At 44.4% G+C, this 13,913-nt stretch overlaps 1 protein-coding gene across 2 annotated transcripts; it reads right to left on the bottom strand.

Moving 5' to 3' along the window:
• Positions 1–1,182: 1,182 nt before the first annotated feature.
• LOC116357797 (keratin, type I cytoskeletal 10) lies at positions 1,183–11,727 on the bottom strand. 2 transcript variants are annotated; one of them, XM_031806843.1, is made up of 9 exons: positions 10,789–11,727; positions 7,585–7,645; positions 7,335–7,430; positions 6,823–7,002; positions 5,594–5,719; positions 4,126–4,346; positions 3,683–3,729; positions 2,022–2,066; positions 1,183–1,376 (listed from the first exon to the last, which is right to left on the bottom strand). In XM_031806843.1, exons 1-9 carry the CDS (start codon positions 11,628–11,630, stop codon positions 1,318–1,320), a joined length of 1,677 nt encoding a protein of 558 aa, XP_031662703.1. In that variant the 5' UTR covers positions 11,631–11,727; the 3' UTR covers positions 1,183–1,317. The 2 variants fall into 2 exon arrangements, with proteins under 2 accessions (XP_031662703.1, XP_031662704.1); XM_031806844.1 differs by having other exon boundaries at positions 1,265–1,376; positions 3,648–3,729.
• Between the last annotated feature and the right edge of the window lie 2,186 nt (positions 11,728–13,913).

Genomic DNA, 13,913 nt, shown 5'->3' with positions numbered 1-13,913 from the left:
CAAGGCAAGGAGGTTCTAGACACGTCTTTTGGAATTATATTGGCAGCTCTAAGCATACTAAGAAAATACAGCACCTACAAAAGCTACCCAAGTATGACAAGCCAAAGCCTAATTTGGTTTATTACACTTTTTTCAATAGTTAGTTCATCTTTCCTAATGCTTTCTTGCAGTACTTTTAAAACATATTTTGAAGTTTGTAATTTTGGTAACACTTTGCAGTATTACTATAACGTTATACAAATGGGCAAATATACAAAAAAATATATTATCTCTGGGCATACCACATTTGTAATCTCTACCCAAACCAGACGTGTGCACGTGTGTGGCATGTCGTCTGTGAAACGTAAACAGAAAACTACCTGCTCATATAAGGCATTACAAAACATATTACATTGAACTTACGGTACAACATTAGACACACCGTAATAATAAAGAGAATTGTGTAAATTTGTAATTGTTCCATTATCATGTACAGTAAACACAATAATTACCTACAATAAGCTAATACTATATAATACTATATAATATATATACATATATATATATATATATATATATATATATAATCTTGGCTAATTGTTTGCTAAAATATGCAGTATAGCTGCAGGTTCTTAACTAATATTAAATAAATGAATAGATTTTAACTAGTGTTTTTTTTTTTTTTACCAAACCTCAGATGAACAAGCACCCTCTACGCACAACAGGGTTGTCGTGACAACAGTCCGTCCTGTATAATTACTGTGTATGACTTCCTGTGTAGCGTGACAAACTTTCACAGCAGTTGCGTGTGGGGGTTGGCTGTCCTGTTTAGAACATTGTATGGTGTACTTTATCTGGGGCCTTTGCATGCCAAGCGCAGACCACAAAAAATAACGATATTTGAGGAACAGGATAGAGGTGACAGAGAGAAGCGTACACACACACACACACACACACACACACACACACTGACATTCTCACATGCACTCTCCAACTATCCTGTTTCTACTCACAAACACAAATAATTACGCAACTAATGTAATTATGCAATTTCTAATCAAAACACAGTAAATTGATGAGTGCACAGACACTCAGTCACACATTCACATATAAAATTATGAGTTTGAAAAACGTAAAGTATAATAACATATCCAAGACTTTATAATGTAACAGAGCCAACATAAATGAGCAGGGGGTCAGGTGTAAGATGCAATGTTTATTGTGTAGTCTATAAATCAGGGAAAGTGGGGCATAGGGGGGGGGGGGGGGGGGGGGCATAGGTTAAAAGAGTTCCTTGAGCATCTGAACGTCCAACGTTCCAGAGGTACCCTGGTGGAATCAGGTGGATTCAGAGTCTGCGGATGCGGTTTCAGACATCAGGGAGGTCTCTGTGTGTTCTAAAGGGGAGCAAAGTGAGTGAAGTACAAAAAAACATCAATATTACAAATGTTAGGGTAGTACTGTAATTAGATTTGGCATCAAAAATTAACTCAATATTAGGATGGTCTGCATCGGTTTTGTGTACTGACTAATGGCTTTACATGATGCCGTGACGACATGTAAACGTTACACGGAGTGCACAAATCATTAAGAACACCCCCCCCCCCCCTTGCCCTCAGAACAGCCTCAGTTTGTCAGGGTATGAACTCTAACAAGGTATCAAAAGTGTATCACAGGGATGCTGGTCCATGTCGACGCCAATGCTTTCCACAGTTGTGTGAAGTTGGCTGGATGTCCTTTGGGTGGTGGATCATTCTTGATACACACGGGAAACTATTACCATACCTTATTCAAGGGCACTTAAATATTTTGTCATGCACCATTTCACCCTCTGAAATGGCACACACGCACAATCCATGTTTCAAAAGGGTTAAAAATCCTTCTGTAACCTGTCTCCTCCTCCTCCTTCATCTACACTGATTGAAGTGGACATCACGTGACATCAATAAGGAATAATAGCTTTCACCTGGATTCACCACATGTTATGACAGGTTGTTATGACACATGTTATGACAGGTTGATACCGTACCAAAATGACTGACCTGTTATGATCTCTTTAACTTGTATTCCCCCTCCTCCACCTCCAGCTAGAAAGACAGATATGAAAGGAAAACCAGATGAGGGGATGGAGAAAGAGCACAGAAGAGATAGCGAGGGAGATACCTTGTTTAGCCATATTCAAAATTTTTACTCATGAGATGTTGTGACCCCCCCCCCCCCCCCCCCCCCCCAAAAAAAAGCTGTTCAGCAACTTCCCTGTTGCTAAACGTGTTACAGACTTCAGCGGAGAAAATAATATGACCAGAATGGTAGTTTTCCATTCTCCTACCCTGAGGCTCCCTCTATGTGTGTGAACTTGCCTTTGTATCTAGCCTGGGTAGGGGAGGTAAAGGGGAGCCCTGGGGAGTGCTGGAGCGGGGAGCGTCCCAGCCTGCAGGATGGAAATGTGGAGGTGAATGAGGGCTCTGTCTACCCCTACACTCTCCCTCCACACTCCCTAGGGCTCTGTCTACCCCTACACTCTCCCTCCACACTCCCTAGGGCTCTGTCTACCCCTACACTCTCCCTCCACACTCCCTAGGGCTCTGTCTACCCCTACACTCTCCCTCCACACTCCCTAGGGCTCTGTCTACCCCTACACTCTCCCTCCACACTCCCCAGTGCTCTTGCCCCCTACACTACACCTGCCCTCCACACTCGCCAGTACTCCTGCCCCCTACACTACACCTGCCCTCCACACTCCCCAGCACTCCTACCCCTTACACTACACCTGCCCTCCACACTCCCCAGTACTCCTGCCCCTTACACTACACCTGCCCTCCACACTCCCCAGCACTCCTGCCCCCTACACTACCCCTACACTCTCCCTCCACACTCCCCAGTACTCCTGCCCCCTACACTACACCTGCCCTCCACACTCCCCAGTACTCCTGCCCCCTACACTACACCTGCCCTCCACACTCACCAGTACTCCTGCCCCCTACACTACCCCAACACTCTCCCTCCACACTCCCCAGTACTCCTGCCCCCTACACTACACCTGCCCTCCACACTCCCCAGCACTCCTGCCCCCTACACTACACCTGCCCTCCACACTCCCCAGCACTCCTGCCCCCTACACTACACCTGCCCTCCACACTCCCCAGTACTCCTGCCCCCTACACTACACCTGCCCTCCACATTCCCCAGCACTCCTGCCCCCTACACTACACCTGCCCTCCACACTCCCCAGTACTCCTGCCCCCTACACTACACCTGCCCTCCACACTCCCCAGTACTCCTGCCCCCTACACTACCCCGACACTCTCCCTCCACACTCCCCAGCACTCCTGCCCCCTCCATGCCAGCTCCAGTGGTCCTACTGATAAACAATCGGTCAGGTGGTCTGACTGGGACATCTCCAGAATGGATTAGTTAAGATTTCTCGATAAATCGATTAGTCAAATGTAAAATAGATATAGGATTTTAGAAAGGGCCCATCCTGAGTTATTTAAAAATATCTATATTTTCAATTTGTATTATTATTTTTAACTGTTGTGTGACATCCATTTGGGTACTTTTTTAGGGGGAGGGGTTAAAAAGTCGCCACTCACTGAAAGCCTATGGGTGCTCGCACCGCCATTTTGAGTTGTATTTTCCCACATGGTATTTTTGGCCACTCTATTCACCTCCACTATACTCCCTTGTTTCAAATGTTTCTCACCCGAGAAACTGTAGGAAGATGTTGTAAATCCGGATGTCTCAGGTAATCTGGAGGAAAAAGAGTGAAAATATGACAGTTAAATCCCTCCTTATAGTCTTTTTAGATTACATTATATGTTATGTTAAATTTGACTAAAAACCAGTACACATGCCTTCATTTACACCACTTAAATTCAAACTGAACGCAGAGACATAAAAATGGTATCAGCGACTTTTGTAACTTTTAGAACTTTTATAACTTTTATAACTTTTATAACTTGTATAGCTGTTTTAATTGCCTTACATTTGCTGGGCGTCAAGAAGAGAAGCTGCTGTGGCAGCCTTATTCTAATTGTTTATATTTATAACAAATACAAATCTGACTCTGGGGAAGTAGAATAACACATTCTTTGCCAGAATCTCACAGTATCCTTTTAATACTGTATGTGTTTTTATTGTACTGACTTGAGGTGGTCTCCTTCCAGCAGGGTCCTGTAAGTGGAGATCTCCACGTCTAGAGCCAGCTTGACGTCCAGAAGCTCCTGGTAGGCCATGATCTGCTTGTGGAGGTCAGTTTTGGCCACCTCGATGGCCGACGTCAAGCTGGAGATCTGACCCTGGTACCCGGCCACGCCCATGCTTGACTGGGCATGGGCTTCTGCCAAGCTTTGCTCCAGGGACATGTTCTGGAGAGAAGGGGTGGAGAGAGAGCAGAGGAATGGAGGAGTGTGAGGGCTGGGATTCCGGACAGAGTAAGGTAGGAGGGTAAAGGAGTGAAGGAGATTATGTGAGAAAAGTAGAAGTGAGACAGGGAATACATGGAAAGTAGAGAGTTGAGTGAGATGGGGAATAATTAGAGAGATGATGAATTCTACACCAGTATTTAGCTATAGTAACTATTGTATTTGCATGTTGTAATGTCTTGGATGAGCAAAGATCTTTAGACAGTGAAAATCCTCTCTTGTTTAAGAAAGGAACAGCATTTTTTGTTCAACAGAAGAAAAAAAACAACTGCAAATGAATTTGTGCAAGTTCCCTCTGAGGAAGTCTGTCTGGCGCATTCAGAGCTGGTGTCATCTGTGGGACTTTCCTGTCACTCAGAGAACCTGATACAGATTCAACCACTTCCTGTGTCTTCTGCATACTACTTCCTGACGTGATTTATCATAAAGTCTGAAGGTGATCTGCTGGGAAGCAGTGTTCTGAAACAGCAGTTAAACAGTCGGTGTAGCTGGTGAACCGTGTGAAAATGTTTTTTTTGCTTTGTTGCCTGAGGTACATTTTGCACAAGGTCTTACTCAGTTGTTTAAATGCAGGTGGTTTCTCTTCTGAAATTGGCCTTGTGATAGCACTCTGGTGGGGATTCTCCACATGGTCATAGTGAGGCATTTTATTTGCATTTATTGAACTAGGGAATTCAGTTGAGAACAAATTCTTATTTACAATGAAGGGCCTACCCCAGCCAAACCCAAACGACACTGGGCCAATTGTGTGCTGCCCTATGGGACTCCCAAATCACAGCCGGTTGTGATACAGCCTGGAATCGAACCAGGGTCTGTAGTGAGGCCTCTAGCAGTGAGATGCAGTGCCTTAGACCACTGCACCACTCGGGAGATAAGACCAAGACTGTGAGATCAAAATTTTAGGTGTCCCCTCCCACCCCAAAACCTTACTGTAAAGAGGATACACTAGAGGGACCCAAAATACACGTGGGTACATGTCGACATGAAAATAGTGAGAGAAAGACAAGATAGACAGGTCTCTACATAAATCATGCATTGATGTCAAAGAGAGATTTTTTTTTGCATGAAAAAAATATATTGACGACTATCCTAATATGGATGACGTACACAGATCTCAAGTGGCGATCTTGGCCCAATAGTGCTTTTTTTTTAGTGTGAGGTGAAGTAGTAAGATGGAGGGTCCCACTCACTGCAGTGACCAGGCCTTGGAGCTCTAGACTGAAAGTCTGCAGCTCCTTCCGGGCCCCTGAGATTTCCATCTTGGCCTCTGAGACAGCCTCCGAACTCTTGGCGGTAGCGGTCTGTATCTCTTCCATCTGCAGGAGGAGAGAGACGCTCCCTGTTAAAACACTATTTACGTTCTTTGGGATTAGCTCATTTAAACAAGCTCCATTTTGTCACTTGGTACCAGGTAGTTGCCACTCAGTAGTGTTAAACCATACAGATTACGAGAAAGTATCAAAAAGTATGCTTTGTTATGACAGACAGACAGACAGACAGACAGGGTAGAAAGGGTAGACAGACAGGGTAGAAAGGGTAGACAGACAGACAGACAGACAGACAGACAGACAGACAGACAGACAGACAGACAGACAGACAGACAGACAGACAGACAGACAGACAGACAGACAGACAGACAGACAGACAGACAGGGTAGAAAGGGTAGAAAGGGTAGAAAGGGTAGACAGACAGGGTAGAAAGGGTAGACAGACAGACAGACAGACAGACAGACAGACAGACAGACAGACAGACAGACAGACAGACAGACAGACAGACAGACAGACAGACCAGGGTAGACAGACAGAGACAGTCAGGCCAGGGTAGACAGACAGAGACAGACAGACAGAGACATACAGGCCAGGCTAGACGGACAGACAGACAGACAGGCCAGGCCAGGGTAGACAGACAGGCCAGGCTAGACAGACAGACAGGCCAGGCCAGGCTAGACAGACAGACAGACAGGCCAGGCCAGGCTAGACAGACAGAGACAGACAGAGACATACAGGCCAGGGTTGGCAGACAGACAGGCCAGGGTAGACATACAGGCTAGACAGACAGACAGGCCAGGCCAGGCCAGGCTAGACAGACAGACAGGCCAGGCCAGGCTAGACAGACAGAGACAGACAGAGACATACAGGCCAGGGTTGGCAGACAGACAGGCCAGGGTAGACATACAGGCTAGACAGACAGACAGACAGACAGACAGACAGACAGACAGGCCAGGCCAGGCCAGGCCAGGCTAGACAGACAGGCCAGGCCAGGCTAGACAGACAGGCCAGGCCAGGCTAGACAGACAGAGACAGACAGAGACATACAGGCCAGGGTTGGCAGACAGACAGGCCAGGGTAGACATACAGGCTAGACAGACAGGCCAGTCCAGGTTTGGCAGTTAGATAGGTGCAGTAAATTGTTGAAGAACCTTCAGTTTGTAGTAGGCGTCCGCCTCATCTCTGTGTTGCTGCACAGACTTCTCGTACTCCACCCTGATTTTGTTGAGAGCGGTGGAGATGTCAAAGGACTTGCCCGTGTCAACCTCAATCATGGACACAGACGTGTCCATAGACGTGGTGCCCAGTTTAGACTGCAGAGTGGACAATTCCTGTGCGGATAGAAGTTGGACAGTGATGTACAGAGTCAGCTAGACAGATTCAGCTAGACAGAGTCTGCGAGACAGATTCATGTAGACAGATTCATGTAGACAGATTCAGCTAGACAGATTCATGTAGACAGAGAGTCAGGTAGACAGAGAGTCAGGTAGACAGAGAGTCAGGTAGACAGAGAGTCAGGTAGACAGTGAGTCAGGTGTGATGAACACATACACTTCGACAACCAGATATCAAAATAATGACATTGTTAATTTACTATACTCATACTTAATTTACTATTACTAATTTACTATACTCATAAACATAAACACTTAATTCTCTGTACCTCTTCCTGCGTCTTGCTGACAAAGTCCAGTTCGTCCTTCAAGCTGGAGTACTTGGCGTCCAAATCAATGCGTAGTTCAGATGCCAAATCTATGTCCTGGAAAGAGAGAGCGATAGTGGTACATCTACACGCTGAATGAATTCGGAGGGAGAGTAGGGAATTTTGACATGGGGGAGGAGGAGTACGTCCATAAATATGTACACCATTATCCCAGTAAATAAAATAAATGCCTCTTTGTTTCTCTCTTTACCTTCTTCATAGCTGAAATGTCAGAGTCCAGCTGAAACTTCACACCTTGCTCAAAGTCAAACCTGCAACAACATGCAGCATAGGAAAAACCCTTTTTAATGCACCATTCAGCTGTACAAGGAAGTTACATCTAACCATCAAGCTTGTCTATAGAGGGGCCAGATGAATATGGGAGGAGGATTAAAAAACCTTTTTAATGCACCATTCAGCTGTACAAGGAAGTTACATCTAACCATCAAGCTTGTCTATAGAGGGGCCAGATGAATATGGGAGGAGGATTAAAAAACCTTTTTAATGCACCATTCAGCTGTACAAGGAAGTTACATCTAACCATCAAGCTTGTCTATAGAGGGGCCAGATGAATATGGGAGGAGGATTAAAAAAACTTTTTAATGCACCATTCAGCTGTACAAGGAAGTTACATCTAACCATCAAGCTTGTCTATAGAGGGGCCAGATGAATATGGGACGAGGATTAAAAAACCTTTTTAATGCACCATTCAGCTGTACAAGGAAGTTACATCTAACCATCAAGCTTGTCTATAGAGGGGCCAGATGAATATGGGAGGAGGATTAAAAAACCTTTTTAATGCACCATTCAGCTGTACAAGGAAGTTACATCTAACCATCAAGCTTGTCTATAGAGGGGCCAGATGAATATGGGACGAGGATTAAAAAACATTTTTAATGCACCATTCAGCTGTACAAGGAAGTTACATCTAACCATCAAGCTTGTCTATAGAGGGGCCAGATGAATATGGGAGGAGGATTAAAAAACCTTTTTAATGCACCATTCAGCTGTACAAGGAAGTTACATCTAACCATCAAGCTTGTCTATAGAGGGGCCAGATGAATATGGGAGGAGGATTAAAAAAACTTTTTAATGCACCATTCAGCTGTACAAGGAAGTTACATCTAACCATCAAGCTTGTCTATAGAGGGGCCAGATGAATATGGGAGGAGGATTAAAAAACCTTTTTAATGCACCATTCAGCTGTACAAGGAAGTTACATCTAACCATCAAGCTTGTCTATAGAGGGGCCAGATGAATATGGGAGGAGGATTAAAAAACCTTTTTAATGCACCATTCAGCTGTACAAGGAAGTTACATCTAACCATCAAGCTTGTCTATAGAGGGGCCAGATGAATATGGGAGGAGGATTAAAAAACCTTTTTAATGCACCATTCAGCTGTACAAGGAAGTTACATCTAACCATCAAGCTTGTCTATAGAGGGGCCAGATGAATATGGGAGGAGGATTAAAAAACCTTTTTAATGCACCATTCAGCTGTACAAGGAAGTTACATCTAACCATCAAGCTTGTCTATAGAGGGGCCAGATGAATATGGGACGAGGATTAAAAAACCTTTTTAATGCACCATTCAGCTGTACAAGGAAGTTACATCTAACCATCAAGCTTGTCTATAGAGGGGCCAGATGAATATGGGAGGAGGATTAAAAAACCTTTTTAATGCACCATTCAGCTGTACAAGGAAGTTACATCTAACCATCAAGCTTGTCTATAGAGGGGCCAGATGAATATGGGAGGAGGATTAAAAAACCTTTTTAATGCACCATTCAGCTGTACAAGGAAGTTACATCTAACCATCAAGCTTGTCTATAGAGGGGCCAGATGAATATGGGACGAGGATTAAAAAACCTTTTTAATGCACCATTCAGCTGTACAAGGAAGTTACATCTAACCATCAAGCTTGTCTATAGAGGGGCCAGATGAATATGGGAGGAGGATTAAAAAACCTTTTTAATGCACCATTCAGCTGTACAAGGAAGTTACATCTAACCATCAAGCTTGTCTATAGAGGGGCCAGATGAATATGGGAGGAGGATTAAAAAACCTTTTTAATGCACCATTCAGCTGTACAAGGAAGTTACATCTAACCATCAAGCTTGTCTATAGAGGGGCCAGATGAATATGGGAGGAGGATTAAAAAACCTTTTTAATGCACCATTCAGCTGTACAAGGAAGTTACATCTAACCATCAAGCTTGTCTATAGAGGGGCCAGATGAATATGGGAGGAGGATTAAAAAACCTTTTTAATGCACCATTCAGCTGTACAAGGAAGTTACATCTAACCATCAAGCTTGTCTATAGAGGGGCCAGATGAATATGGGAGGAGGATTAAAAAACCTTTTTAATGCACCATTCAGCTGTACAAGGAAGTTACATCTAACCATCAAGCTTGTCTATAGAGGGGCCAGATGAATATGGGAGGAGGATTAAAAAACCTTTTTAATGCACCATTCAGCTGTACAAGGAAGTTACATCTAACCATCAAGCTTGTCTATAGAGGGGCCAGATGAATATGGGAGGAGGATTAAAAAACCTTTTTAATGCACCATTCAGCTGTACAAGGAAGTTACATCTAACCATCAAGCTTGTCTATAGAGGGGCCAGATGAATATGGGAGGAGGATTAAAAAACCTTTTTAATGCACCATTCAGCTGTACAAGGAAGTTACATCTAACCATCAAGCTTGTCTATAGAGGGGCCAGATGAATATGGGAGGAGGATTAAAAAACCTTTTTAATGCACCATTCAGCTGTACAAGGAAGTTACATCTAACCATCAAGCTTGTCTATAGAGGGGCCAGATGAATATGGGAGGAGGATTAAAAAACCTTTTTAATGCACCATTCAGCTGTACAAGGAAGTTACATCTAACCATCAAGCTTGTCTATAGAGGGGCCAGATGAATATGGGAGGAGGATTAAAAAAACTTTTTAATGCACCATTCAGCTGTACAAGGAAGTTACATCTAACCATCAAGCTTGTCTATAGAGGGGCCAGATGAATATGGGAGGAGGATTAAAAAAACTTTTTAATGCACCATTCAGCTGTACAAGGAAGTTACATCTAACCATCAAGCTTGTCTATAGAGGGGCCAGATGAATATGGGAGGAGGATTTTTTAAAACATTTGCTATGCAAAATAAAAGCTATCCGGTCAAGAGGCATATTTTCAACAAATTGAGGAGTCTTAAAGGATCACGGTTTAGAGTTTTCATATAGTTTTATCAAACCGAATGAAGTAATAGCTGCTTCTTGAATGTTCAATTGCTTACAGTATTTGGCTAATTAAAGGTGGACCGAGTTAGAATATTGATAGTTGTATTGTGCTAGTACTCTAACCAATATATTAAATCATTCTCTGAAAGTGAAATAAAATATGTGAAATGGACACTCACTTGGCCTTGAGTTCGTGGGCAGTGCCACGAACGTTGTCCAGCTCGATCTCCAGTTTGATGGTGTCCAGGGTGAGCGTCTCCAGGGTAACACGGTACTCGCCGAGCTGAGCCTCGTACTCCGCTGTGGTGGTGCTGGAGGACTCTGGAGACCCCATGTCCGCACCCCCCGACAACTGGGACAGTCTGGCCTCCAGGATGGCGTTCTCCTGCTGGAGGACTCTCACTTTGCCCATGTACGATGAGAAACGTTCGTTGAGGCCGGACAGCATGTTCTTCTCTGCCTGCCGGGAACGCATAGGAGCCAATGCTGGGCCCAGAGAGGTACCCAATGCCATGGCCGACCCGCCACCGATCCCCCCTGCTGCCATGGTGCGTCCCATAGCGAAGGCAGGACTGGCCATCAGGGCTCCACCGCCACCACCACCATAACCTCCACCTCCACCATAACCTCCACCATAACCTCCACCATAACCTCCACCTCCACCATATCCTCCACCATAACCTCCACCATAACCTCCACCACCACCACCTCCACCTCCACCTAAGCCACCACCGAAACCCAGCCCACCCCCTGCTCCCCCACCCAACCCCAGCCCAGACCCCATAGCCAGTCCACCTCCCAAGCCCAGCCCCATGCCCAAGCCTCCTCCGCCACCTCCCCCAAAGCCACTGCCACCTCCCCCAAAGCTACTGCCACCTCCCCCAAAGCTACTGCCACCACCTCCAAAGCCATCTCCAACTCCCCCAAAGCCAAAGCCCAACCTGGCTCCACCGCCTCCTATTCCCCCAGACAGGCCATGGCCACCACCGGCCGACATCCTGGAGGACCAAGTCACGGACATGATGTGCAGCTGAGGATCACAGCATATGCAGCAGATGTAAGAGAATGGGAGATAGAGCTGTCTATGAGAGTCAATTCTCCAACGAAAGCAGATCTGGATTTATATACTGTGGAGCCAGGGAGTGTGTGTGTGTGGGGGGGGGGGGGTTGTGGGAGTGGAGGAACAGGATGAGGCTTGTGACTGTGCCACACCACCACTCAGGCACAGACAGAGCCCTCGGGGTGCTGGAGCACCTGCCCTTTTGATTGGTGGTAAAAAAATATATAGACAGTTGAAGTCGGAGGTTTACATACACCTTAGCCAAATACATTTAAACTCAGTTTTTCACAATTCCTGACAATTAATCCTAGTAAAAATTATCTGTTTTAGGTCAGTTAGGATCACCACTTTATTTTCAGAATGTGAAATGTCAGAATAATAGTAGAGACAATTATTTATTTCAGCTTTTATTTCCTTCATCACATTCCCAGTGGGTCAGAAGCTTAAATGCACTCAATTAGTGTTTGGTAGAATTGCCTTAAAATTGTTTAACTTGGGTCAAAAGTTTTGGGTAGCCTTCCACAAGCTTCCAACAACAAGTTGGGTGAATTTTGGCCCATTCCTCCTGACAGAGCTGGTGTAAATGAGACAGTTTTGTAGTCCTTGCTCGCACATGTTTTTTCAGTTCTGCCCACAAATTGTCTATAGGATTGAGGTCAGGGCTTTGTGATGGCCACTCCAATACCTTGACTTTGTTGTCCTTAAGCCAATTTCCCACAACTTTGGAATTGTCCATTTGGAAGACCCATTTGCGACCAAGCTTTAACTTCCTGACTGATGTCTTGAGATGTTGCTTCAATATATCCACATAATTTTCCATCCTCATTATTCTATCTATTTTGTGAGGTGCACCAGTCCCTCCTGCAGCAAAGCACCCCCACAACATGATGCTGCCACCCCTGTGCTTCACGGTTGGGATGGTGTTCTTTGGCTTGCAAGCATCCCCCTTTTTCCTCCAAACATAACAATGGTCATTATGACCAAACAGTTCTATTTTTGTTTCATCAGACCAGAGGACATTTCTCCAAAAAGTACAATCTTTGTCACCATGTGCAGTTGCAAACCGTAGTCAGGCTTTTTAATGGCGGTTTTGGAGCAGTGGCTTCTTCCTTGCTGAGGGCTCGTTTTACTGTGGATATAGATACATTAGTACCTGTTTCCTCCAGCATGTTCACAAGGTCCTTTGCTGTTGATCTGGGATTGATTTGCACTTTTCACACCAAAGTGCGTTCATCTCTAGGAGACAGAACGCATCTTCCTGAGCGGTATGACGGCTGCATGGTCCCCTGGTGTTTATACATGGGTACTATTGTTTGTACAGATGAACGTGGTACCTTCAGGCATTTGGAAATTGCTCCCAAGGATGAAACAGACTTGTGGAGATCTACAATATTTTTCTGAGGTCTTGGCTGATTTATTTTGATTTTCCCATTCTGTCAAACAAAGAGGCACTGAGTTTGAAGGTAGGCCTTGAAATACATCCACAGGTACACCTCCAATTGACTCAAATGATGTCAATTAGCCTATCAGAATCTTCTAAAGCCATGACATTTTCTGGAATTTTCCAAACTGTTTAAAGGCACAGTCAACTTTGTGTATGTTAACTTCTGACCCACTGTAATTGTGATACAGTGAATTATAAGTGAAATAATCTGTCTGTAAACAATTGTTGGAAAAATGACTTGTGCCATGCACAAAGTAGATGTCCTAACCAACTTGCCAAAACTATAGTTTGTTCACAAGAAATTTGTGGAGTGGTTGAAAAAACGAGTTTTATTGACTCCAAACTAAGTGTATATAAACTTCCGACTTCAACTGTATATATACGTATATTTTAAAAAGTGCTTGTATTGTATTTTTTGGTCTCTTTTTGCTCGTAACTTTAGATGCAACGAATTCCTCTTGAAAGAAGTCCCCTCTCATTGGATTAAACTTTTAGTTAATGAGGGATACAAAGTATATTGAAAACATGTGCTTCCACACATTCCTTAGTTAATTAAGCAATTAACATCCCATCATGCTTAGGGTCATGTAAAAAAAAAGCCCAGTTGCCCATTATTTTGGCTACCATGGATAGAAGAAGAAATCTCAGGGACTTTGAAAGAGAGGTCTCAAAGGAGTATAGGGTTTTAAAGGATGTGTGTGTGTGTGTGTGTCTCTGTGTGTCTCTGTGTGTGTCTCTGTGTGTGTCTCTGTGTGTGTCTCTGTGTGTGTCTCTCTGTGTGTGTGTAAATCATCAGATCT

The sequence above is a fragment of the Oncorhynchus kisutch genome, linkage group LG27, assembly GCF_002021735.2.
Source record: "Oncorhynchus kisutch isolate 150728-3 linkage group LG27, Okis_V2, whole genome shotgun sequence".
NCBI classification, from domain to species: Eukaryota; Metazoa; Chordata; class Actinopteri; order Salmoniformes; family Salmonidae; genus Oncorhynchus; species Oncorhynchus kisutch.
Note: the sequence above shows the minus strand (reverse complement) of the source record. Positions and strands in the feature narration are given on the sequence as shown.

What these genes read in the sequence shown, in the direction of transcription:
- LOC116357797 (XM_031806843.1), bottom strand. Translation starts at nt 11,630, where the DNA reads ATGTCCGTGACTTGGTCCTCCAGGATGTCGGCCGGTGGTGGCCATGGC. An exon ending in TCAGCAAGACGCAGGAAGAG is followed by an intron (nt 7,003 to 7,334) that starts GTACAGAGAATT and finishes CTATCCGCACAG; the next exon opens with GAATTGTCCACTCTGCAGTC. An exon ending in ATCTTCCTACAGTTTCTCGG is followed by an intron (nt 2,067 to 3,682) that starts GTGAGAAACATT and finishes CTGTCTTTCTAG; the next exon opens with CTGGAGGTGGAGGAGGGGGA.